Raw genomic sequence first — 25,682 nt, 5'->3', positions numbered from 1 at the left:
CTTGTTCCAAGTGGCGCTGGGGAACCGCTCCCCTGGGCCAAGGCGGAGGCCAACAGCGAGGCGGAGAGGAGAGGAACGAGACCCTGGCACGTGGCCTCCCTGACCCCCAGCCTCCCGCCCTGCCGTCCTGGCCTGAGGGCGGCCTGGGGCCTGGCCAGGAGCTCCCCACAGCTCCTCGGCAGCCTGCAGCGTGGCAACCGCAGGACACGTGTTCTGCTGAATCAGGGAAATGACACACAGAGAAGGCAGCCGAGGGCCGGGAGCCACTCTCTCTCGGGCCTGGCTCTGATTTGGTCTCAAGCTCCAGGAATCCCGCCCGCCCCCTCACTGGAGGGGAGCTTTTCCGGGCTGCCCCTGACTATGGAAATAACTTCCTTTCTTTTTCTATTTTGGGCAGGTGGCCTGGCGGGCCCAGGGGGAAGGGCGGGGGCGGCAGCAGACAGGATAACAAGCCGTTAAATGCCTGGTGGGAGCTCAGCACTCAGACAGGAGCCAAGGAACCCCGGGCACCCTCTCACTGTACAGATGCGGGGATGGTCCAGAGAAGGGCCTGCCTTACGGCCCGGGACTCCCATTCCTGGGCGCCTTTCCTTCTCCATCGCTCATCCACTCCTATCACTGTTGGCGGCTTCATTTTTCTCCAAGGGCCAGAGAGTCAAGGGGGTGGATACCCCATCCCTCTGGGACTCGAGGACCTTCTTTGGTCGACCCCGGCGCCCTTCCTCCAGCTTCAGGGTCTTCATCTGGGACATGGGTGCCCACCCCAACTCAATCACACCCACAGCTACCCAGGAAAGCCATGGAGAGAGAGCCCCGGAGTTGCAGCTGGACCCCTCTAGCCATTTGTTACTGAGAACCCAAGTCGGGAGGGGGGACGAGGAGTAGAAGGCTGAGTGTCCCTCGCTGCTGGGCCCGCGGTCCTGGAGGAGGGGCAGGCCCAGCCCCCTGCCCTGGCACCGGCTGAGATGAGGTCAGCCCACAGCTGTGAGAGCCAGGGGGACACTGAGCACGGGCGGCCCAGGCAACTCCACTGTGGTCAGAAAGGAATGTCAGAAATGAGCTGAGAGGCAAATAAAAAACTTCCAAGGCTGTAATTTCAATGGAAGAACAGCAGGTGGCCTGTGAGGAGGGGTGCCTCTGGGCTTCAGAGCCTGTCATTCATTCAGGAAAGGACAGGCTGGGCGAGGGGAAGGAGAGAGAAGGCTGGGGGGGGGGGGCTCTCTGGACCCCAGAACTAGAACTGCATGCCCCATAAGACCCCCAGGCCTACCCAAAGGATATCAGAGCCCAGAAGGATTTCAGCAACAAGCCTTCCAGGCAAGATTTTTGGTAAAGACTAGACACTGAGGCCCTGATGGGGTCAGGCCTGTCCTGGAACACACAGATCGTCCTGCTAAAACCTGGGCCCAGGAATCCTGGCATTCCAGGCACGCTCCCCTGGGATCAGCCTGCCTCTCTGTGCCCCAGCAGGGCCAGCTCCCAAACCCTCTTCATCTTCACTCTCAAAGGCACCCCAGAGACTGGAGGTGGCAGAAGGGAGCCAGGCCATTCCTGCCCCCAACCCCCCCACTCAAACCTGATTGGCCCCAGCAGCCAGAGAGAGATTCCTAAAACACTAACCTCACCCCGTCACTCTCCAGCTTAAACCCCTGGCTGGAGGATAAGGTCAAAGCTCCTTGGAGGACCCCCAAGGGCTTCCACGATCTTCTCACCCCTCCAGCCTCACCCAGACATTCCATACTCCCTGGAGTTCCCTCAGATGGTGCCCTCTTTCCTGCCTCCAGGCCCTTGCACGTGGTTTCCTCTGCCTGGAACGCCCTACTGTCCTCCGCTTTACCAGCTCACTGCTGGGACATCAGTTCCTCTAGGCTGCCTTCCCTGTACCCTGCCGCGCGTCTCCGCCTCCCCCAGACCCTGATCTCCTTGGGAGGTCAAGGCGGGGCTGTATTCATCTCTGTGTCAGGTGACTCCATAATGCTGGAAATGCACGTCCTGGATGGAGAGACCGAATGAGGCCCTGGAAATGGGCTGGGGGTGGATCTGGGCCTAGCAGGGCCAACCCGGGGCAAAGGGGCACGTGCTCAGAGGTTGGCCCTGCCTCTCCTGAGCGCTGGCCTCTGAGGGCAGCCTTACCCCTGGTCTCAATGTTCACTGTCAGGGCTGACCTCAGAGGCCCACTGTGCAGCCAGGGGCAGGAGGGAGCAGTAAAGCACTGGTGACAGGTCTGGTTCATACCCGGCACTGTGCTAAGGGCCCCCCCCACAATGCCTCATTCAACCCTCACAAGAGTGCTGAGGTGGGGATTAGTATTCCCATTTCACAGATGAGGCAAATGAAGCTCAGAGAAGTTAAGCAGTGAACCCAAGGCACCTCAAGAATCTCAGTTAGGCAGCTAACGGAGGCAGGGTGGGGGGAACACTCGGCCTCTGACCGACCTCACAACTAAGTTCTCTTCCCTGGATCCACCCCCAGGCCAGCAAAGCCTTCATTTCCGGGTCAGGCCCCTGAACCTGAGGCAAGGGCAGTAACTTGTCCAAAGGTATGAGCAAGACCTCCTGAGCCTTGGTCTAGTGCTGAGGTCATTTTGCCCCCAACTGGGGCTCCCATCACTGGGCTACACTACCCCTGCCCTACTTCACCCCACCATGCACAGAGGAGGGGAGGGAGGATGTGGCCAGGATATCCATGCCAGGTTTACAATGGGATTCTGTCTCTTATGGGCTCAGTCTTACCTTCTGAAAAATAGGTAGAACTATTCTGCCTAATAGAAACTGAATTTTTTGCAAAAGCATCTTGGGATATTAAAAAAATGTCAAAGGAAAATCAGTTAGCCCTGGGCATCATGACCCATCCTGGGCTGCAAGTCCTGCCAAGATCTCACCCAGACCTATCCACTTACCCCCTGCTTTGCCCCATTACAGCCTCCGGTATCACTTGCGATGGAGGACCTCAGCTCTGCTCCCGTCCCTGAGTCGAAACAATGCTTCCTCCTCCCCCCATAACTTTCTAGGCCTCTATCAGCTCCCTGAGCTGCAGTCACAGAGGTTTTTCTCATTAGGGGGATGACAGGACACAGCAGGGAAGAGCATTTGTTGGCTTTGGAGTCAGAAATGACCTGGGTTCAAATCCCAGCTCTGTAGTCTTAGGGAAGTTATGAAACCTCTCTGAGGCTCAGTTTCCTCATCTGTAAAATGAGGATGACAACAGTGCCTACCTCACAAATTGTTAGATGGTTTGAATGTGATGGCGTAGGTAAAGAACCTTGTCAGTTTCAGGCATTTGAAGGGCACTTAGTAAATGGTAGGTGTTATTATTATCTATACCTGTATGATCACAGAGTTCTCCACCACCACTGTCTGGGGCTCCCAAGACCCCCAGAAGGGAAGATCCACTGGAACCAGTTCCCTGTCCTATCATGTCCCCACACCCCTCCCCACCCCAGGCCTGAGTTATTCTCAGGACCAGCAGCTCCAGGACAAAGAGGCACCTGGGCTCCAACGGCCCTCTTCAAACACAGAGCCCAGAAAAACAAGCACTTCAGAGACCCAGGGACCCAGCTGGCAACCAGCTTCATTTTAAACTTCCAAATTACAGAGTCCCTGATCTGGACGAAGTCTCCAGGGACCTAACTCTTCTGCTTCCAATTATCGAATTACCCCAGAAAAAGAGACTTACTTGCTCCCATTGCTTAAAAATCCCCACAACGTCCCTAGAACAGGGATAGCAAATAGATATCCATTCCATCCATTACTGATGACTGTCTGGGAGTGCTGTTTTGAGGAGGATTCTCAGGTTCTGTCTCAACTTAGCAGGAAAGAACACAGTGATCAGTTAGTAATGTTTGCCATGGGCTCAGGAGGGGAAGTGTCAGTACACATTCCATGCGTCTGTCATCCCCAATCTGCATCTCCCTTGACTATAAACTTCCAGAAAGCAAAGGCTGAGCATCGTTTATCTCTATGTCCTGTCCAGTGTTCAGCATAGCATCTAGTCTGGAGTAGGAATTCAGTGGATGTCTGCTCTTGCAATCTTGAAAGTTCTCTTTGGTATCCAGCTAAAATGCCTCTTGCTGCAGTAGAAGCCTGTTCCTGGTGGAACAGTATACCGAAGGGTCCAGTCAAGTTTCCCACTGCGTTTGTACTCAATCCCAAACCCTGATCCCCTTCCCCATCGCCTTGCGTTCTGAGAGGAGATGGATTCTTACCGGGGAGGTGGAGTGGGGGGAGCCAGAGGGTAAGGCCTGTCGAACATGTGCATGTGGTAGGCTGGAGGGGAGTACACAGGTGGGGGTTCCTCGTCAGAGCTATCAGGTTCCAAGGTCCTTTCCAAAATCTGTATCAGAGACGACAAAGAAAGAAATATTAACAATCCTTCCTTGAATTTAAATAACATTTAGACAAAATCAAGTGTGGGCGAGGATGTGTAGTAAGGGAACTCTGCTGCTGCTAGTGGGAGTGTAAAGTGATATAACCAGCACTCTGCAAAACCGTTTGGCTTCCTGTACTAACGCTCAGCACATGGGCTACTTCTGAGCCCACGATTCCAACATACACAGCAGACGTGAAAGCACTTCTCCCCAGAGGGCTGCTCCATGCAGCATTGGCCATCCAAGTAAGGTTCAAAACCAGGCAAAACATGGGACTTCCCTGGTGGCACCGTGGTCAGGACTCCACGCTCCCAATGCAGGGGGCCTGGGTTTGATCTAGATCCCACATGCATGCCACAACTAAGAGCTCGCAGGCAACGACTAAGGAGCCGGCGAGCTGCAACTAAGGAGCCAGCGAGCCGCAACTAAGGAGCCGGCGAGCCGCAACTAAGGAGCCCGCCTGTCGTGACTAAGACCCGGCGCAACCAAATAAATAAATAAACACGTGGGGGTAAAAAACAGGCAAAACAAATTTACAGGGAGTGCAGTTGGAGCAGTGTGACCTCTGGGGGTGGGGAAGGCTGAGAAGGGGCACAAGGGGGATTCCAGGCTCTGTTGATGTTTCTAGATCCAGGTGCTGATGAAACTTCACCGAGCTGCATATTTGTGGCTCGTGGACTCTTCTGTCCCTGTGTTACTTTTGGTAAATAACTTTAACATCATTCCTACCCTCTCTCAAAGTACTTCCACATCGATTATGTCACCTGAAGCTCAAACAACTGGGCAACGTAGGCTGTGGATCATCACCCCCATTTTACAGATGAGGAAACTGAGGCCCAGGCTGACCGATTAACACGGCAAGAGCCACACACTGTTTCTACAGCTGAGTCTTTAACTTAGATGTGGTCTCTACAGCAAGAGTGCCTCCTTCAGACGCAAGGCCTGCACACCCAGGTTGGATTCTCGGGGCAGATAGCAGCAAAGGGAGAGCCCAGGCTCTTTCTTGGCCTCCTCTCCTCATCCAGGAGCCAGAGAAAGGGGCAGGAGAAGCCAAGGCTGGGCAAGGGCCAGGCTTCCTGCCATATGGACTGACCTGAACCCTTCTGCAAAGGAGTCTGGAGCAGGAGGGAGCCATCAACCTGGAAAGCCCAGGCCACACAACCCTACCCCCGCGCCCTCCTCTCCAGCTCTGTGCCCATCTCCTCCAAGACCAAAGAATGTGGGAAGGGCTCAGAGGCTGTCAATTGGCCCAAAATTTGAACCCCAAGTGAATTTGCAGAAATCACTGCTAAGATGCCTCTGCACATCTCTGCCCGAGCCCAGCCATGCCCAGGCACCCAGTCTCAAAGGGACACCACGGCGGGTGGGCAGGTGGGTGAGTGAGCGCGCACGCACACACACACACACACACACACACACACTGCCACGCTTTGTACACGTACAGCCAGCCTGACCCAAGGAGGCCTCCTGCTCTGGAATGCACTAACGTTCTTTCCTTTGAGGCAGAAAGTACTTAAACAGATGCTTTTGCAGAGAAAGAAGAATGCAGCTGCTTTTCGGGCCACTGCTCTCCTTACCCCAAATTTCCACAAGAAAAAGAGAGAGAGAACACTGTCAACTCCAGCCCTGCTCACGGACACACACTTGCACAACCTCCAGTGCCCGGCACACAAGTGCTCTAAGGGACAGGGTTCCACGCTGGGGCCTGTAGGCCGAGCCCCTCCCACTCAGTGGCTGGCTTGGACTGTCCCCCCGAAGCCGGTGAGACGGGCGAGGAGGAGGGGAGGCCTCAGTAGGAATTGCTCCCAGAAGGAAGCCGCTTGGGGTTCCTCTGACTGGGGCTCATAGCAGCCGCCCCTCGGGCTCAGAGAGATCAGGCCTCCACAGCCGCGCAGGGGGGCTTCCTCCCCTCTCAGCCGCTCCTGCCTCAGCGCGGCCTCCTGGGGCTACAAGAGCCAGACGCTCATCAGAGGCTCCTGGAGCAGAATGAGGAAACACCAAGGAGGCAGACAGCAGGCCAGGCACGCTCCGGAAAGGCTGATCCCCAGTCTCCAGGGAGAAGTAACCCCAGCCATGTCTCTGGACTCCGCCCCCCGCCCCGCCCCTCCCCCTCCCCCTCCCCCACCAGCCACAGTGAGGCTGTTCTTCTGGCTCTAAAGGTGCTGAAGTTTTTGGTCCTGTGGCTTCCTGGCTTAACTCCATGTGGGTGATGGATGCCTGCCAGGTGCTCTGGGGGCCAAGGTCTGGGCCATTTATCTGACAGGAGATATTTCTCTGTGGCAAGGATACCCCTCGGGCCAGCCCACCATCCATCAGCCCCCAGAGAGGGGGCTTTTTCAGTCAGCAGTTATTGTCATCCCAGCTGCTGCTCATAAATTTTCCGCAGCACTTTCCGCTGGCTCAGGAACCGCCTGCCGATGGGCCCACGCAGAGCTCCAAAGATGGGGGGTTGGGGAAACAGCCAAGGAGGGGTGCTGAGAAGGGGCTCAATCCGGAAAGCAAGATTCTTGGGAAAACAGAAGCGCACAGAGTGCAGGCCCATCTAGGGCATCAGGCAAGCTTTGTGGAGGGTCACAGGGCTGTGGGTGCCATGAACAGAGAAGGAAATATGATCCTGCCTGCCAGACTGTCAGAACAAATGAGACTGTGGAAGGGGGTCAGCGTTTGCAGAGAACTTTCCTTCCAGCTCACACTTAAAGGATGTACCTGCACACACATACACACACCTCCCTTTCACAAAGAAGATCTGGTTTTTCCAAAACTCCCTCCACTGGCTAATCCAGGCAGAGCCAAGGAGTGCTCTCCCGGGGAAAGAGACTAAAGAAAGCTGCGCAAAGACAGCAGCAACATTCATTCATTCAACAAACACTCCCTGAGTGCCTGCTATGTGCAGTGACTCCTGGGTGCTGCGCGTGACACAGGGATGAGCCAGATGCCGTTGCCCACAGGGCTTCTCCTCCATCCGGAGAGAGAACTCCCAGGCAGCAGCCCTATAGGAGGAAGAGCAAGCGGGCTTTGCCCTACAGGATGACTGATGAACGGAGAATAGCCACCTGCAGGGCTGTGTTGAGAAGGACTCTGAGGCCACACCTGGGTCTAGGTTTCCCACTGTAAACGGGGGTAATAATAACGCCACTTCACAAAGTTTATGAGATTCGAAGAGATGATACACCTAAAGCATGTAGGATGGTGCCTGGCCCAGGCTGGGACTCAGTGAAGAGCAGAGCTGAATCCGATCTGCTGGGTCCTTCCGTCCTATCCATGGCTGCATGTCCCAGATGCCCCTGTGGGCAGTGACCCTCTCGTTGAAAGACTCTGAGTGCCCCTTCTTCACCCAGCACTGCACGTCCTGCTGAGACTAGGGGCTCAGACATCTACTGAGCTCTTGGAGGGGCCGAGGAGGCCTGGCCACACCCAGCAAGTGGGCCTTGGTGCAGTGGGGCGGTCCCTTCGCCCTCAGCCACCTTCCTGGAGAGAGGAGGGGACTGCTTGGGTATCGCGCGCGCCTCGGTCAGAGGAACTGAACTTGCAAGCTCTCCTCCACGGGTCCCTACGCTCCAGAACACACCACACTCCTTCTCAACCACAAGGCCTCCTGGTCTCTGCGCACTCTAGGATCCTCACAGAAGGTCCTGCTGCCAGTTCCCTAACACTCCTGCTCTATTTCACCTCTGAGCCTTTGCACAAGCTGTCCCCTCTGCCCACACACCTTTCCCTCACTCTTCACTCTTCCTCTGGGAAGCCATCCCCTCCTCTCTGTTGCTTCCATTTCTCCCATCCTAGCACTCACCCCTCCGGGCTGCCATTGCCTGACACCTGCCTCTAGTCCTCGCTGGACTGTGAACTCTGTGGGGACAGAAACTCTGACTTGGCCTTAGCGGGTACCCGGAGGTTCAGAAAATACAGACCAGACAGCTCCAGCCCGGAAGTGGGGTTCGGGACGTTGGGGTGGGGGCTAGGTGTCTACATTTTGAACAGGCTCCTTCGTTCTGATGACCCCTGACCCAGGGTCTCGCACCGTGCCTGGCACAGCCCCGGAGTAGTGCTCAGTGTTTGTTTAGTGACCGCATGAATTTTGCCCATAAAATAAGGCCACGGGCTGACTTGGGTACGTTTCCCTGGGAGAAATAAGGCTGCTTGCTAGGTAGAACCCAGACAGGAGTATAACCCAAGTCCTCTAACAGGTTCAAACAGTTGTTGGAGCTCCTGGGAATTATCGGGGCCGTGCCCCTACCTCCGGGGGGATGCTGTCCTCCGAGTCCGAGCTGTCCTCGTAGACGCTGCCGCCACCCGCCTCCAGGTTCATCTGCAGCAGCTGGTCGATGGTGGCGTCCACGGCGCCGCTGTTGGCACGCAGCACGCACTCGATGATGTCGTAATCCATGTTGGGGAACATGGTCTTGAAGTCGTCCATGGCCTGGTTGAACTCGAGGCGGCGCACCTGGCGGGCGGGCCGGCTGTTGTTGAGCTCCTGCGAGGCGGCCGCGCTGCCCCCAGCCCCGCGCGCCGCCGCCGAGCCGCCGCCCCCGCCGCCGCCCCCGCCGCTCCGGCGGAACAGGCTGGTCATCTTGCCGAGCCGCTGGGGGAAAATGTTTCCCGCCGGCGCCGAGCCCCTTCCCCCGGGTCCCTGCGCCGTCGCCGCTCGCTCGGCGGCTTCTGGAAGCTCAGTCCCGCGACGGGCGGGGTCCCCGGGTCAGGAGACAAGGGCGCGGCATCCGGGCCTGGGCCGTGCGGGGCTGGGCGGCTGGTCATCCACACCCCGGGAGCATCCTGGGTCCGGCTCCACGGACCATCCCACCTGAAACCGAGGGAGACAAGAGTCAGGGGCAGAATGCAACGAACTCGGCGACCCCCGCCAAGCCCACGGGAGAACAGCTTCTTTCTGCTTTCTCTCCAGCTGCAGTAAACAGCCACAGCTCTTTACCAGTTAGCAAGGGCTTACATCCTGACACCACTGTGAGGTAGGTGCTATCATCCCCCTTATGCAGAGGCACAGACCTGAGAAAGTGGAGGAGGCGGGGATTTGAACCCAGCACTATGGCCCCTGAGCCACTGGTCTCAACCACTACACACACTGCCAAGGACTCCTAGAGACTTGACTGGGGCAGGAGGGGCTCTGTATAGGCAATGTCCTCCCCCTCTGGTCTCCAGCCCATCCAGTCTCTGCTTTCCTTAGCTCCCTCACCTCAGGGCCCCGCCATCATGGCATCCACTTGTGCAGAGCTCCAGTAAATCTGCAACAGAACGCAGGGCAGCCCACTCAGAACCAGGCCTGTAAATCACTTCCAAGGTAGCACTTCTGCTAGTGCAGGTAACTGAGAGTTGAATGTGTCCAAAAACGTCAAGTTCTGACTTTCTCATGCTTATCCCAGGATGTACGGTAATTTTGCTAATTGTAGGAAAGTGGCAGCTTTATTTTAAGGGACTGTTCCAGCACAGGATATTCTTAAGTCCTTTTCTAGTACTGGGGGTCATCATCTTAACAGACGATAGAGAAGAGCTGGTGTGAGCCAATCAGCACGATCTTCCTTACCATGATCTCCACAGTTAACTGATGATGAAAGGAAGACCAGACCAGACCAGACCGTGTGGAAGGTGCAGTGGAAGCGCCCTCCCTCACCCTGAGGCCGGAAGACACATCACTACCACTGATTCCTTCTGTCCCTAAAGGTTAGTCCCCTCACAGGTAAAAATGGGGCTTCCTACTGTCCCCCAGTGCCTCCCAGTGCCACCATGCTGAGATTCTTATCTCCTTCAAACCTCCACCTCCTTCGAGGGACGTGGAAATTGTCCGGTGCTTATGCTCGGGGGCTTGCTGGGTGGGTGTCTGCCTAGTCCCAGGGAGGCGGGCTGTGTTCAAGAGCAGGAAACTAGAAGCACATGGGCCCCATGCAGCCTCCGGACACTGATGTTACAGAACTATAATCCCCTCCCACCGCCAGAGAAAACCTCTTAACACTGGAATATCTACATGCAGATACATTTTTCTATGCACTACTGCCATAAGTATGAATTCATTTTACTGAAATGTGATCAGACCATAAATTCTACTATGCAACTTCCTTTCTTCCACTTAATGATTGATTGTAGCCATCTTCTCATGTCAGAACATAGAGATCTCCTTCATGGTCTCTAATGCCTGAGTAGTATTCGGATGACTGGGTGAAGTATGACTTATTATCCAACCTCCTCCACCCCATCGCTTCCCAGACGAGCGAGTCACAGCTCAGAGAGGCCAAAGCCAGTGCACAAGGAAGCCCAGAGGAGTGACCTCAAAGGATCTGTCCAAGAAATGTGTTATGAGGATGATCACGGGAGGGGAGTCAAGTGTGATGTGGCCTCCCACAGCTGGCTTTAGACACCCCAACTCCCCTCACCCACACCTTCCACCCGCCCTGACACACTGTGAGGTCAGAGGATGCTGCCAAAACACCCTCCAAAGCGGGGCTCCACCCTGGTGTCTACCTGTGTCCTGAGTTCTGGCAACTTGCCCTGAGGCTTCTAACAGGGACCTCAGGGCCAGGAGGCCCCAGAAGCCGTGCCCTGGGCTGCAATCTGCTGTCCTGGTGTCGTCACACATGGGGGTCAGTGCCTTGTGCTAACGCGTCTGGAGTCGGCCACCTTCACCACCTTCGCCCTCCCCCTCGAGTAATTTCATAAGAGAGATTGAGGGACCTGGCTCTCACTTTGCCAAGGGCAGCCCCTTGGAGAAAGAGGCCAGGACCTGATCCCCCCCTGACAGAGGAAGAAGGAAGATGATGGGGTCCACGTTTTCCCCATTAACAGCCCTCTTTACAGGTCCCTTGGGCTCCGGGCCTGAGTGTCGGGAAGCCCCCAAGAAACCTTCTTGCCCTCCTACCATTTAAGTAAGTGCCCTGATTCAGCCCCAGGCTGCAACTCCCGCTCTGCCGCTCCAGCTGTGGGACCTGGTACCCGTCCCCTGTCCTCTCTGTGCCCAATCCCTCACCTACACGAATGGGGCTTCCGTGAGAATTAAACAGGATAATCCTCAGCACGGCGCCTGGAACGTGGTTAGCTGCGTGACTGTTGTCGCCGCTGCCCCACAAGGCCGGCAGAGAGCCAGGGGCAGTCGGCGTGCCAGCCAAGCTGCTCCTGGAGTGGATGGGGCGGGGGATTCTAGGCGATCCTTCCCCAGCATCTGGATATCAACCCCCCGAAATTCTGTCAGCCCTCGGGAAGGAGATAACGATCCTCACAGCCCCAGGGGAGGCTGGGCCGCAGCAGCTGCTTCCATTTACCCCAGGTGCAAAGCCTTGAAAAAGAGCCCGTTGTGTGTCTGCCGCGACATGAAAACGGCCGACAACGCTACAGCCTGCTGCACATTACAGATGAAGAGCCGGGACCCAGGACCAGAGGAGATGCCCAGGACACAGAGCAGGAGCGGTAAAGCCTTGACTTTTCCGTCAGAGGGCGTTTCTGTGGATGAGGAGCAAGCGGCTCAGAAACAGTAATGGGAAACAGGATTCAGCGTAGAGAAATGCTATTTTCATAGGACTCTGCAAGGACCCACGGACTCCCAGAGCCAGGCTGCCTACAATTAACACCAGGAGGGGTCGCTGTGAGGGCCCCCACTTCTCAGAGGACCATCTCCCCAGCCCTCGCTGAGCTCAGGTGCAGAGGCTGAGGCCAGGGCTGAGGTTTGGCCAGCGTGGCTGGGAGCAGGGAGAAGGACTGTCCTCAGGGTCAGGGTCATCCGTGCCAGGCTGCCTTCTACAACCGGCACAGCTCAAATGAAAAAAAATGTTAAACACGTGAAAAAATGAAGTAGGCAGCTTAGGTGTACGAGCTTGTGCCAGGCGCTTTCACATTTAATCTTTTTTTTTTTTACAACTCCAGAGACAGATGTTATTGTCCCCACTTTATAGCTGTGGAAACCAGTTCAGAGAAGTTAGGTAACTCGTACAAAGTCACACAGCTAGTGTGTAGAGAAGCCAGAATTAGGAGCCCATTTCCTAAGAGGCAAAAATGCCAAGTCAGGCTTGCAGGGCTAGGAGCGGAGGAACCTCAGAAAGGCTCAGGAGACGGCACAGCCTGGCTGACATTCCAGCAGGGGAAATGTGACCCAGACAGCACTGGCGGAGGGAGGGCAGGGAGGGGGTCTGTTGGCTCTGCCCCAGAACTGGCTCTGTGACCTTGGGGAAATCACTCCTCCGCCTCTCTGAACCCTGGCTGCTGGGCACTGGCAGGGAAACAGAGGGAGATAACCCCTGACTTCTGAAAAAGGAAGTGAGTCTAACCTGCTGAGCCCATTAGACCTCTTGGAGGCAGACTCAGAGGCTCTCCTGAATTCACAGGTTGTGAGCAACCTGGGGATTGGGAAGCAGAAACCCCACACCTGTCCTCCCCCAGGTCCCAGGGAGCCAGGCCTTCCGCCTCCCCAGAAAGGAATCCAGGCCTGGCAGGGGCGGCAGACAGCCAAGCTTCCCTCCAAGCGTGTGTAGACAGCCAAGGCCTGAGTCACTCCCGGCCTGGCCCAGGGAGGTGGGCCAGCTGCCCGAGAGTCGGAGAGTCATTCTCCCGACTTTGCCCAAGGTCATCCCAGCCAGTCTCCTGCAGGGCCAGGTAGGGCCCACATGGGGGATGTGAGAGCCAGGAGCCAGAATAGATTCCCATTCTGCCTGGGCCTGGTAAGGCTGTGTGACTTGGAGAAATTATTTCATTTCTCTGAACCTGAGCTTCCTCATCTGCCAACGTTGGGATCATGCCTACGTGGAAGGGGTGTTGTGATAGAATTTATACGGGTGCCTCAGCATAGGAAGCACCCAACGAGACAGGTTGGTGCGACCTCCGGCCCGGGTCTTGGCCCTTTTCCTGAGCTATACTCAAACCTTGAGTGATCTTATCCAGTCCCACAGCTTTGATACTGTCTACACGCCGAATATTGGCTCCCACATGTCTCTCGCCCTGAGGTCTCCCGGGAACGCGCCCTTGAACTCCACACTTGCACAGCCGACCCGCTGCCTCCACGTGGATGTCCAACAGCAGCTCCAACGTAACTTATCAGGCGGATGAGTAAAGAAGGGAAGGAAAGAAGTTGGAGTGCAGCAACTGTGGGTTCCGTTCCCCTCTCTTCCTTCTCCGGCTCATATCAACGGTGGGGACGGGGTGCTTTCTCCATTTCCAAAGCCCTGTCTTCTCTGCATTCTCATTCAGTCCTCACAACAAACCTATCATTTATACAGGGTGTGCGTCATTACCCCACTTCACAGACGAAGCGACCGAGGCCAAGGCTGCTCAGTGACACGGTCAAGGTGCCTGAGCCCTCTGCCGCCGGGCCTGAGGGCCTCCTCCCTGGCACACAAGGCTGGTCTGTTGGTCTTCTTTCCAAGCCAGCGACAGCTCCAGCGGGCAGGAGATCGGCCCCCTCCAACACCTGAATTGATACTCTGCTGCCTCCCAGGAGGACCAGGACTCAACCCCAGAGGGTGGGGATTAGAAGAGGAGGCCTCAGGAGGAGGTATGGGGCTGGGAGGCCGGAGGTCCCAGTTGCCAACACTTTTCTGCACGCCCCCCCCCCTCCCCATTCTTCTGAAGTGACTACCCGAGGCCAGCTGTGTCCCTGCACACCCCTGGCTCCCTCCTCTAAAAACTCCCAGGGACAGACCGGATCTTGTGATCTATCTGTAACTGCTGTGATCACAGCCTGCAGAGGGACTCGCTGTCCCTTCTTGCATAAGATCTGGGCCCAGCCCAATGGCACTACCATTCCAGGCCACTAGGTGGTGTCCCAGGGCTCAGGCCACAGCTGCTCCCAGGAAAGGGCATACAGATCAGCTTCTCTCCAAGAACTCAAAAATCAGCCCCACCCCCGACTCTCGGGCTGACTAAAAGGAAGAGGAGCCACCCAGCCACTCCAGGGATCTTAGAATCCAAGACTGGAAGAGTTTCAAAATAATTTATTCCCAAGGTGCGAAATACAAGGCGCACACGCCACTTATTTATATCCTGTGTCCTTGGCAGACATCACTAATCCATCTAGGTATTGTCCTATGGAACCCACACAGCCTCAGAAGCCTTTTCAACTCAGCCCTCTGGGCAAGTCACTACCAAGTGATTAGAACTGGCAAGCAAGATACACCCTGCTTGCCAGCCCTTTCATTTCCCGTATGAGAAGACCAGGCCCAGGCTTATTTTGTCTCATTAGGAATCTGGGCTGCAAAAGCCAGCAGGGCCAGAATGAGGTCATATGACCCCTGGGATGCTTGTGTAACCATGGTTAAGTCCTGGGGAAACCTCAAGTGGGTAATGGCAGTGTTAATGGAGAAGCCGCTGGGCCTGGGGCAGCTGCATCCTCGTCCAATTGTCACCTCAGACGTGATGGGGGCAGGGCACAGGGAAGTCTGCCTGAGCTTCTTGGCTTCTGAGCTAGAGAGGCCCCAAAAGGGGAGAAAGGAGGGCGGGACAAGAGACAGAGAGAGGCTGTCAGGGTCTGTGTGTGTGTGTCCGAGTGTGTAAGTGTGTGTGTATGCGCGTGAGCACCCGGCGGGGGAGGGGGGGCGGGCGCAGCCCTGACAGAGGCGCCTTGTCCTCCGGTCCCTGCACAGTCTTGTTTTCTTCCCAAGCTATTAATGTCACTGCAGCTTCAAACGCCCGGTGACCTTTAAATGCCGAGCCTCCTGCTCCAGACCAAGGCGCGGAAAGGGCTTAATGGAAACTCAAACGGCCACAGCTGCTGGGGCCGCAACAAAGCCAGCCTCATTCATTCCCGAGGCACCGGGAGCTGCTGGGCAGCCACACCTGTGCCCACCCCCCGGGGAAGGGGGTGTCAGGAAGGGCAGAGAGGACCCTCGGGCACGGCCATCGGGAAAAGGAGGCCTTATTGGACCTAAGAGAAGAGGAGGAGGAAGAGAGGGAGAGGCAGACTCAGTTCTGCTCTGCCCGGCTGTGTGACCTTGAGTTAGCCACTTACCTCTCCGGGCCATCCCCCATCAATTAGTCCAATCTAAGGCTGGGGCAGGAAAGAAATCCACCTACCCCACTAATATCTTTTAAAAATCTATAGGAGAAAAAAAACGAAAAAAGATGTTTTCTTTCCTAATTTTTCTCTCTCTTGCTTCAACTTCTGTGGGCAGGTCTATAGCTGATGGGGGCTGTTGGGTATGGACTAGGGCAAGAGGTTTCAAAGGAAGTTAATAAGGTCCCTACCCTATGAAAGGACTGGCCCCAGAGCTTCAGTTCTAAGGACACCATTGTTCATCTTTGTTCCTGAGGCCCAGACATTGGGCTTGGTTGCTGTAAAAGGGCTGAGAAGTCAGCTCTGCCTTCCAGTTGAAAAGATCCAAGATGAAGCTCCTCAGGCATGAGTACCATGTCATTTGTTCGGCTCATCTTGGTAGAATGACGGTAATAATAGCAATAATGATAACGTAACACTATCGCCTGCTTCTTTATGTACCAACCACTATTGCAAGTGCCTTATGCCTGTTAATAACTCTTTTCATCCTCTCTACAGCCCTAAGAGGTACATATTACCAATGCTATTTCCACTTTATAGATAGAAAAATGAGGCACAGAGGAGTCGAGGAATTTGTTCAAGGTCACACAGCTAAGTGGCCAAACTGATCTGACTCCAGACCTGGCACTCTTAATCCGTCAGGCCTGACACCCTTTCTGCATTCCCGAAGCTGAGCACGGAGTCAGGCACACAGCAAGAACTCAGTAACTGTGAACTGAATTGACTCCTAATGGGGCAGAGTTGCCCCTGGAGAGGCTGGGGGTACCTGGTGCTCATGTCCAGGGAAGAAGGGAGGAGGAAGGAGTCCAGGCAAAGCCTACCAGAAGGAAAGACAGGACTATGGCCGTTTCCTTACAAATCCCTTTCCTCTACTCCACCAAGGTTGTCAGTTGCCTGGGCAACCAACTGTTTTCCATCTCTACCTGAACTGGTTGGGACTATTTCCACAACAATCCGTCTCTCCATCAACAAGCATTACCAGCTCGGCCAAGACACTCAACCCAGGCGCCTGGGAGGAGATCAGACTTCAGCTGACAGAGGGGAAGCTGCTCCCCGCTGCCCCACCCAGGGACTGCAGCCTTGCGGAGCACCTCTGGGCTGGCAGGAATGTGTTTGTACCTGGGACCAAGTGCAATGGCCCAAACTGGGAGAAGGGGGCACTGGCAGCTCAGGTGCCAGGCAGTGAAGCTGGGCTGGCTCCAGGCATGAGCTCTTGCTGGCCCAGTTCCAGCTCCTTGGGAAAGAGGGGCCAGCTGCCCCTCCCCGGGCATGTCCTTCAGGCGGTTAAGCTGAAGGCCCCTCCACAGGCTGGGCCTGCACGGTCTGATGCTGAGCCCTGAAGTCTGGGCAGGAGATGTCTCTGGGCCCCTGGGACAGGTGGTCAGTCAGTGATGCCACATAATTCAGTATCTGAGCATGCCCAGGGAGTCCAGGCCAAGGAACCAAGATTAAGGAGGGGTGCTCAGAGCAGAGGAGGGTCCTGGGAACTGAAGTCCCAACTCCTGTCCCCTTACCCCACACTAGCACACACTTTGCACCCACCCACTGATCCATGAATTCCACTTCTATGGAATTCATAGAACACATTTAATGGAACACTATACAATGGTAAACAAAAATAAGGCATCTCTGTATGTCTCTATGCCCAAGACCTATTGCTCAGGGGAACAATGGAAGGCACAGAAAAGTAAGTATAGTCTCTATACTATAGTGCATTATGGTATGTGTATGTCTACATATGGAGAGGGTGAGGGAAAGGGCTCTGAAAGGATTCCTAAGAAACTGATACTATAGGCTTCCACTGGGGAGAATTAGGTCATAAGAGACAGATCAAGAAAACTTTTCTCTGTAAATCCTTTGGTACCTTTTAAATTTTGATTCATGTTCATTAATTTTAAAATTATAAAATAAGCAGATAACCTACAAAGAATATCAAAATGATAGCTCTGCCAGTGATTTTCTGTTCTCTTTGTATATGCATATTATCTACAATTGACATGAATTACTTTTTAATAATAGTCATAGCAAATATCTATGAGAACATGCTATGTGCCACACACTTTCTAAACACGTGGCATGCATCATCTCATCAAAGCTACCCCACAGTGAAGCAATTATCATACTCATTTTACAGATGAGGAAACTATGACTCAGAGAGTGTAAAGAACTTACGTAGGGTCACACAGTCAGTGACAGAGACAACATGTGAAGGCAAACAGTCTGTCCCCAGAGTCCATGCTCTTCTCAACCTCCGTCTTACACTGTTCTCTGATTTTAAAAAACCAAGTCAAACCAAACCAAAAACAACTGAATGATGACAGAAAAAAATCTTAAAAGCACAGAGCCTCCAGGGCTTTAAAACTTTTGTAATCCTTCGAATCCCAACTCCATCCCTCCTACCCGGACTATCTGGGCAAGCCCTCCTGCTTCCAGAGCCTCAGCCTCAGGGCCAGGGCCCCACCTATCTCCTGGTAGGGTTGCAGGGTACACAGAGATTCCCGGTGGGCAAGGTGATGGTTGATGCCACAGCTGTTTCAGGGGTCAGACCACAGTGTGGAGGACCCACCGGAGCAGCGCAGTGGGGCGGGGTCTAGCCAGGAAGCTCCCCGTGGAGGGGAAACCACAAGTTGGTTTTTACCGGGCGCTGTGTCTGGGGTAGGAGCGCAGCGGTTAAGGATGGGCTTGAGCTCAGGGCTAACCCCGGCTTCCATCCCGATCACTGCTGCTTGGGTGAGTGGAACATCTCTGAGTGCGTTTCCTCATGTGTAGAACAGGGACACCTGTATCTCCTCGGACAGGTTCCTGAGGGGGATCACGTTCTCTCAGTCGGGGCAGCCGTCAGTAAGACTGTCTGTGTCTAGGGGCTGGCCCAGGAGTCAGGCCTGGGGTTATGATCTTTTTTTTTTTTTTTTTTTGGCTGCGTTGGGTCTTTGTTGCTGCGCGTGGGCTTTCTCTAGTTGCGGCGAGTGGGGGCTACTCTTTGTTGTGGTGCACTGGCTTCTCATTGGATGGCTTCTCTTGTTGCACGGGCTCTAGAGCACAGGCTCAGCAGTTGTGGCGCACGGGCTTAGTTGCTCCGCGGCATGTGGGATCTTCCTGGACGGGCTCGAACCCGTGTCCCCTGCATTGGCAGGTGGATTCTTAACCACTGCGCCACCAGGGAAGCCCCTGGGGTTATGATCTTGAATCCAGCCCTGAGCGGGGAGAGTATGCAGCATTAAGGCTCTTCTCAGGTGCCTCCAGGACCTCAGGCTGGGGTGCTCTGGGACCCCTGCGTGGAGCTCCCGCTGCTGCTGGGGGCTGGGCTGGTTTGACAGGGGCCTGCCCCCAGGGAGGGGCTCCGGGCTGGGCAGCAGGAGCACAGGCACACAGAGTGCCCTTCTCCGAAGTGCGTCCTATAGCAGCTGGGGAATGCAGGTCCCGGGCTGGGGAGCAGGGGCTTGGGGAGGGGCCCAGCTTCAAACAGCAGGAGGCAGCTGCAGCCCAGGGCCACCACCCCTCGCAGGCAGGCAGCCGGGACATTCCGCCCCGCCCAGACAGCAGATGGGATTGTTCAGAGCCACTTACCAGGCCCGTGCTAGCTACTCTTCCCAACCGCAGGCTGCTCACTCCCCCGCGCCCCTCCTCTGCCACCGCTGGGCTAGGTATCCCTCCCCACCTGTGGCCCTCCCTCACCCACACTGCTCAACTCCAGTACCCACATGCCCACACATGCCCTCAGGAAGAAACCCCATGCTCTCCCTGCCAGATGGTGTGTGTTGCCTGAGGTCAGAGCTCAGTGGCCACAGAGCTGGGATCTGAACCCAGATTGTGGCCTCCCGGGCCAGCGCCCTGTCCCCGTGTGGGCGTGCACCCCAGCGCAGCGACGCACAGCTCATGCGTCTGCTTGTGCCACATACACCAGCCCCCTCAAAGCCTTCACTGCACAGGCGGGTGCCACAGATGCCTCAGGCCCTCACAGCCAGGGGCCACGCTCCCTTCCTTTAGATTTTCCTGAACCGTCCCGCCCAGCCCAGGCACTCAGTCCACTCCTCTCTTCACCCAACTTGGAAGCTGTGTTCTTCCGCCAGACTGTCCTACACACACGCACTAACCGCACCCTCAGCCTTCCCACGGCCCACCCTGCAGGCCCCTCCCTTCGCTAGGCTGACAGCAGGGCCAGATGAGGCCCTGATCCCTCTCTCTCTTCCCCAAATGTGCCCAGAATGGTTTTTACAGCATCAGGTGCATCAGTGGTGAGGGGTGAGGTCAGGCTGACCTGATTTGCAGCAAATCTGGCCAGAACCAGAACCTGGAAGTGGCACACCCTGGCCCAGAAATCAGCTTTCCGGTTCCCTGCAAAACCAACTCCCAGATGGGAGTGAAGGAGGGCTGCAGGCCCGCTGGGGCTGGTAGCCCTGGCCCTCAAATCTGACAGTCAGGGGAAGGGGCAGGAGATCCTGGCGGTCCCAGAACCAGCCTGCTTTGCCTCCAGGGGGCCTCAGTCTCCATCCCTGGAAAATGGAGAGAAAGAGTCCCTATTCAGTCTGACCTTCCCCATCACTGAAACCTCCCAGAGATGCAAGGACATGAGTTGGGGTGGGGGACGGATCAGAGCCAGAGAAAGGCACCACCAAGCTAGGTACAAACCATGGTGACACCTCTGCAGAAGGGGGTGGCTGCCTCCCAGTCCCCCAGGGCTGGAAGGACCTGGACCCTTTCTTTAGCTACAGAACCGGAACCCTTGTCCTCAAATGATATCCTCAGCAGACATCCATTCCATAAAGACATTAAGCAGAGGCCTGCCCTCCCCTCCCTCCCCCAGCAATTAGCGATCAGAGAACCTGCCATTTACTGAGTGCTGGGCTGTGCTTCCCGTGCACTGTGTTAATCCTCACGATAATCTAGTACCGCAGATTATTACCTTCTACCATCATCAGAGCCATTTTACAGATAGGGACAAGGGGTCGTCATGTGTGCCCTAAAGGTCGTCCAGGGCTGCACCACATCCAAATTGCATGGCCTCACAGGAAAGAAACCAGTGTGCTGTCAAGTCTTCTGACACACCAGTTTCTTGCAACCCGCTTTAAAGCCTAGGTTTAACCAGAGCTGTTTGCATCTCTGCCTGTTCCCCGCACTGCTACCCGCCTGCTCACGAGGCTCTGGGAAGAGCAAATGTGCTTTTCTGTCAGTCTAAAAGCAAATGCCCTTTGCGTTATAGCAATGTATCTGAGAGGATGGTGGAGACCGCCTTCACCAGACTCCTCTGAGGGGTTTGCTAAGGACACACATTCTTCACCCCACTGTGAAATCAGAATTTCCGGGGCTACAGCCTGGGAATCTGTATGTTAACAAGTTCCCCAGATCATTCGAATGTGCAGTAAAGTGTGAGGACCACTACCTTACAGAGTGATGCGGTTTGGGGCCCCAGATTCTGACTTTAGCTCCATCACTGACCAGCCAAGGGAACTTCAGCAAGTCATTTCGCCGCCTGAGCCTTCAGGTACCCATCTGAAAAATGGGCAAGGAGGACTGAATGATCTTCAAGATCCCTTTCATTCTTGGCATCCTCTGTGTCTGCCCTGAGTCCCCAGATGGTCCACAGCTGTCTGAGCTGAGTTTCGTGGACTGTTCAGTCACTGGAGCAGCCGAGGTACACTGTAGGCACACATTAAAAAGAATTCCTATCTGGCTGATTTACGGAGATCTGCAAAAATACCTTATCTCTGGCTCCAAGCCCTGAACAAATGGCTTTTGGATTATCCATGCCACCTCCCTGCTCCCCTGAATAGCCATTTTTTTCATTCCAGCCTGAGCCAATCAGGATTCTGTAAACATTAGGCCCACACACCTGGGCTTAATCAACAGTCATCAAACAAACGCTCTGTCACTTCACCCCACAAGCCCAAACTCGTAGCCGCTCTGTCCCTCCCGGGGAAGCCGCCAGCCAGGGATGTGTGGACCCTGCACTCCCTTCCTTCCAGTGTGGGATGGGCACGAGGGCTGGGTCGGAGAGAGGGTGTAGCTGGTATGGCCCCAGCCTACAAGTGGGTTGCAAGTCACCCAGACTTAAGGGGTATGAGGCGACAATGAGGACAGTCCAGCGATTGCTGGGACCTTTCCAAAGCAGCTGGACACTCCTTAGTCCCGTGTCTCCTTGAAGAGCACTGTTAAAACACGAGGTATTCAGCTAGTGCTCAAGCACTTCTTGCTGGTGGCAAACACGATTGACTCATCCTTCAAAGTTTATGAATCTTTGACAGAGGAGCTGTAGTGGTTTTCAGGCCCACAGCCCACAGACACGGGGTGAATCCGGATTCATGCTCCCTTTGTGTGGCACAAAGGGGGGAACGCATGTGCGTGTGCCAAATAACCAAAGAGGAAAGACCAACAGGAAAGGCAGGAGTGAAAACCCAACTTCCACAGTGGGAAACATCTGTGAATTGTAGCCAAGGTCTGCTGATCCCAGCCGTTTAAAAATCCTGAAATAGATCATTCTCTCACTCCGAACGTGATGACTGCCCCCAAATGATTGTGCTTTACATGTGCACAGCACTTTACAGTTTCCAGTGCTGGGGGCGAGTTCCACAAGCCAGGCTCGAGGCTGGGCCTGTTCCCCGAGAGCAGGGGCTCAGCTGGCACCATGCTGGGCACTTCACCTCCGTGGAATCCTAGCAACAGCCCTACGAGGTAGGAGGTGTTGTCTTGCAGATGGGGAAGCTGAGGCACAGAGGAATTAGATACCAAGCGGCTAAGTCAGGATTCTACCCCCAAGCCCATGTTCCCAACCACTCACTGCACTGTCACCCCGCTTATAATGGGGAGCCTCTGACCTCTGTATGGGCACAGAGGGAAACTGAGGCTCCAGAAGGGTTGGGAACGTGGGGTCACCCTGGGGCAGGAGAGAAGCGGCTGCATGGATTGGCCAGGAGCAGGGAGACAGAAAAGAAGGGGGTGCAGTCCAGCTCAGAGCAGAGCAGGCCGGTCCTGCCATATGCCTTCTCTGCTACAGGGGTCCCAGGGCCAACAGGACCCTGCCAGGCTCCGGCTCCCACCCCCAGCAGGGTCCCCCTGTCCGTCCCTGGGCTCTTCAAGTTGGGTTTCCATCCCAACCACAGCGGGCAGCAGCTGAGTGAGTCGGGCCCAGCAGGAGGAAGTGGCCACACTTGAAAATCATTAACATGCAGGGCTGAGCTCAAGCCTTTGTTCTTGAGCAAGGACTGTAGCATTTCACTTTCAGGAAGGAGCTGGGAGGGTGGGGCAGGATCAGAATTGCACAACCAAATGCACAAGCTCAGACACACAGAGGTCCCACGTGGAAAGTCTGCTTAGACGGCCCCTGCGGAAAAGTACGAGCAGACCCACGGACCCTCACATACGGCAGGTCCACACAGAGAGCACAGGCCATCTCACACCCTCTGCTTTTTAAATCAGAGGCCTTTCAACAGGGGTAAATCAGGGTTATGTGGTCAATCGGCTTCTAAGTCAGGGACGCCAAGCAAAGGGAGGATGCAGACAGGCATAGAAGGAGGATGGGAACTCAGGCCTCCCACCCGGCCTGACCACAGCGGGAGCCCCAGGTCGGAGAGGGACAGTTCGCCCCACGTCTGGCTGGCAGGGGCAGCCCCAGCTCTGGGTGACTGCCTTCCTACATGCCCCTCTTCCCAAAACACAGCATCCCTCTTCCAACCATGTGCCCCCCACATCCACCCTGCCCATGTCTCCCAGATGCAAGGAAAGCACAGCAAACAGCCCTCACGGGCACCCCCAGCCGTGAGTGTCCAGGTGAACGTTTCAGGGCTGTAGCTGTTCCCTGAAAGAGTCACATCTCAGCCACCGGCAGTGGTGGGAAAGGCTGTGACGTGAATTAGTTAATTCTGGGACAGGGTGGATGAAGGTTGGGGAGGTGAGAGGAAGGGAAGGGAGAAAAGTCAGTCAACAAGGAGAAGCCTGTTTTTAAAAATGTAATACAGGGGCTTCCCTGGTGGTGCAGTGGTTAGGACTCCGAACTCTCACTGCCAACGACGCGGGTTCAGTTCCTGGTTGGGGAACCAAGATCCCACAAGTCGCGCAGCATGGCCAAAAGAAAAAAAATGTAATACAAACAAGAATAAAACAGCTTTGAGCGAGTCCCACGGCCCTTGGAACAGGACCGTCCCTAGATCCCAGGGAACAGACCCCCTGCTCCCCTCCCCACCTCGCAGGGGTCAGTCAGAGGCTAAGGTTTTACCCTGCTCCCCTCCTGCACCTCATTAGAGCTTAACCTCCAGGCCTTCAAGGAAATTGGTAGAAATGAGACCCTTGTCCTTTGTCAATTAGGCCCTCTCACACTCTTGGACAACCCCCTGTTCCCTTTGGGGGTGGCAGAGGGAAGTGGAAAGGAAAGTGGACTTGTTTAGGGAAGCTGCCGGCTCCCAGAGTTGTGGGACGTCTGGCAGGGGCAGGCCACCCACCAGGTCCAGCTCCCCCCCCTCAAAGCCCCTCTGTTTGTAAAGGGCTTTCGGGGACAGGAAGCAATAAACAGAGTCAAGCGTCCAAGATGCAGGGGCTGATTATGCAGTTTGTGGATTTTCCAGGCCTCTTTGTACTCTCCCACCAGCTGCCTGGGGCTCTGCAGAAAAAGGTGCTGGCAAAAGATAGGCTGGTCCTTGGCTTGAAAGGTGGCCTTTTGCCAGGCCTAAGCTGGGTCTGTCCAAGTGTGTGAGGGCACAGCACGCCTTGATGGTCCCACAGCCTCCTTCTCAGAGCCCCAAAGAGAAACCCCGCCCGCCCCATGCTGTGAGAGTCTGGACTCTCTCTCTCTCCAGCTGCAGCTCACCTCTCTGCCCAGCTCTAAGTTACCTCCTCACTTCAAAGGAGGCTGACTCCCAGAATTCCCAGAGGGGAGGGTGTACCGCGCCAGGCTGCAGCTGGATAAGGCCAGGTGGGTGGCCCTCCCTCACAAAACACAGCTCAGCTAGTTTAGCTACCCCAAGCGTGGAGCAACTTGGGAAAAGCTGAGACTGATGGGGAAGGTAGTTCTTGGCCACATGGCCTCCCCAGTGCCAAGGTCAGCTCTGGCAGCCGACGTGTGCAAAGCCGTGATTGCATAGGGTTTGTGAGAATTGTCTCTCACTACCCGGGAACCGATACATGACACAAGTGCATCCACAGAACGGAGAGGCACACAGCCGAGAACTTCAGGTGCAACATGGGATGACATGGAAGAAAACCAAGCGGCAGGGCCCGGTGTCCCATGCACTACTTTTGTTGAAATGTCTGAGTGTATGCTTGTGTATTTGGAGAGGTACAGGGAGGGGTCCAAGTGGATACACACCAAACACTAAGTAGCAGTTGTCTAAAAGGGCGGGTTGCATCGTTACTTCATGTACCTCTGCATCCTTTGAAGTTTTGTTTTCTTTGTTGTTTTTTTTTTGCGGTACGCGGGCCTCTCACTGCTGTGGCCTCTCCCATTGCAGAGCACAGGCTCTGGACGCGCAGGCTCAGCGGCCATGGCTCACGGGCCCAGCCGCTCCGTGGCATGTGGGATCTTCCCAGACCGGGGCACGAACCCGTGTCCCCTGCATCGGCAGGTGGACTCTCAACCACTGCGCCACCAGGGAAGCCCTCCTTTGAAGTTTTTATAACAAACATGCATTGTTTTTCTAGTTAAAAGTTAAGAATTATTTTAAAAGGTACACTCAGACATAAAATGTACCACTGCTATGGAAAACAGTTTGGTGGCTCCTCGAAAAGTTAAACACAATTACCATACGATCCAGCAGTTCCGCTCCCAGAGATGCAGATATTTGAACACCAGTGTTCATAGCAACATTATCACCATAGCCCAAAGGTAGAAACCACCCAAGTGTCTGTCACCGGATGAATGGATGAACAAAATGTAGTCTATACAGATGGAACCATGGAATATTATTCAGCCCCAAAAAGGAATGAAATTCTGATACATGCTATAACATGGATGAACCCTGAAAACATGCTAAGCCGGACACAAAAGGACAGACACGGTATGATTCCACTTTTATGAGGTACCTAGAATAGGCAAATTCTTAGAGACAGAAATTAGAGCAGAGTTTCCCAGGGACTGAGGGGACGGGGGGATGGAGAGAGATTGTTCAATGGGCACAGAGTTCCTGTTTGGGATGATAGACAAGTTCTGGAGATGGACAGTGGTAATGACTGCAGAACACTGTATGTATACTTAATGTCACTGAATTGCCACTTAAAAGTAGTTAAAATGGTATGTCATGTTCATTTTATCACAATGAAAATAAAAGACAAAATCAGGCAGGATGAGGCACTGGGTTGTAGAAGAGACTGCGACTCACCGGGCAGAAGGGGGCTTTCCTTGGGCTATGCAGAGAG

General features: G+C 55.0%; 1 protein-coding gene across 1 annotated transcript in view; it reads right to left on the bottom strand.

Annotated features, from left to right (window-relative positions):
• CUEDC1 (CUE domain containing 1) overlaps nucleotides 1-25,682 on the bottom strand; it is a 75,460-nt gene that overhangs the window by 10,769 nt on the left and 39,009 nt on the right. The window contains exons 2-3 of the mRNA XM_082860239.1: nucleotides 8,601-9,164; nucleotides 4,205-4,332 (exon numbers count right to left, since the gene is read on the bottom strand). Coding sequence (XP_082716365.1) covers nucleotides 4,205-4,332; nucleotides 8,601-8,933 — 461 coding nt within the window. The 5' untranslated portion in view covers nucleotides 8,934-9,164. The remainder of the gene's footprint in view (nucleotides 1-4,204; nucleotides 4,333-8,600; nucleotides 9,165-25,682) is intronic.

Source organism: Leucopleurus acutus (genome assembly GCF_964270905.1).
Source record: "Leucopleurus acutus genome assembly, chromosome: 19".
In the NCBI taxonomy this organism is placed as follows: domain Eukaryota; kingdom Metazoa; phylum Chordata; class Mammalia; order Artiodactyla; family Delphinidae; genus Leucopleurus; species Leucopleurus acutus.
Note: the sequence above shows the minus strand (reverse complement) of the source record. Positions and strands in the feature narration are given on the sequence as shown.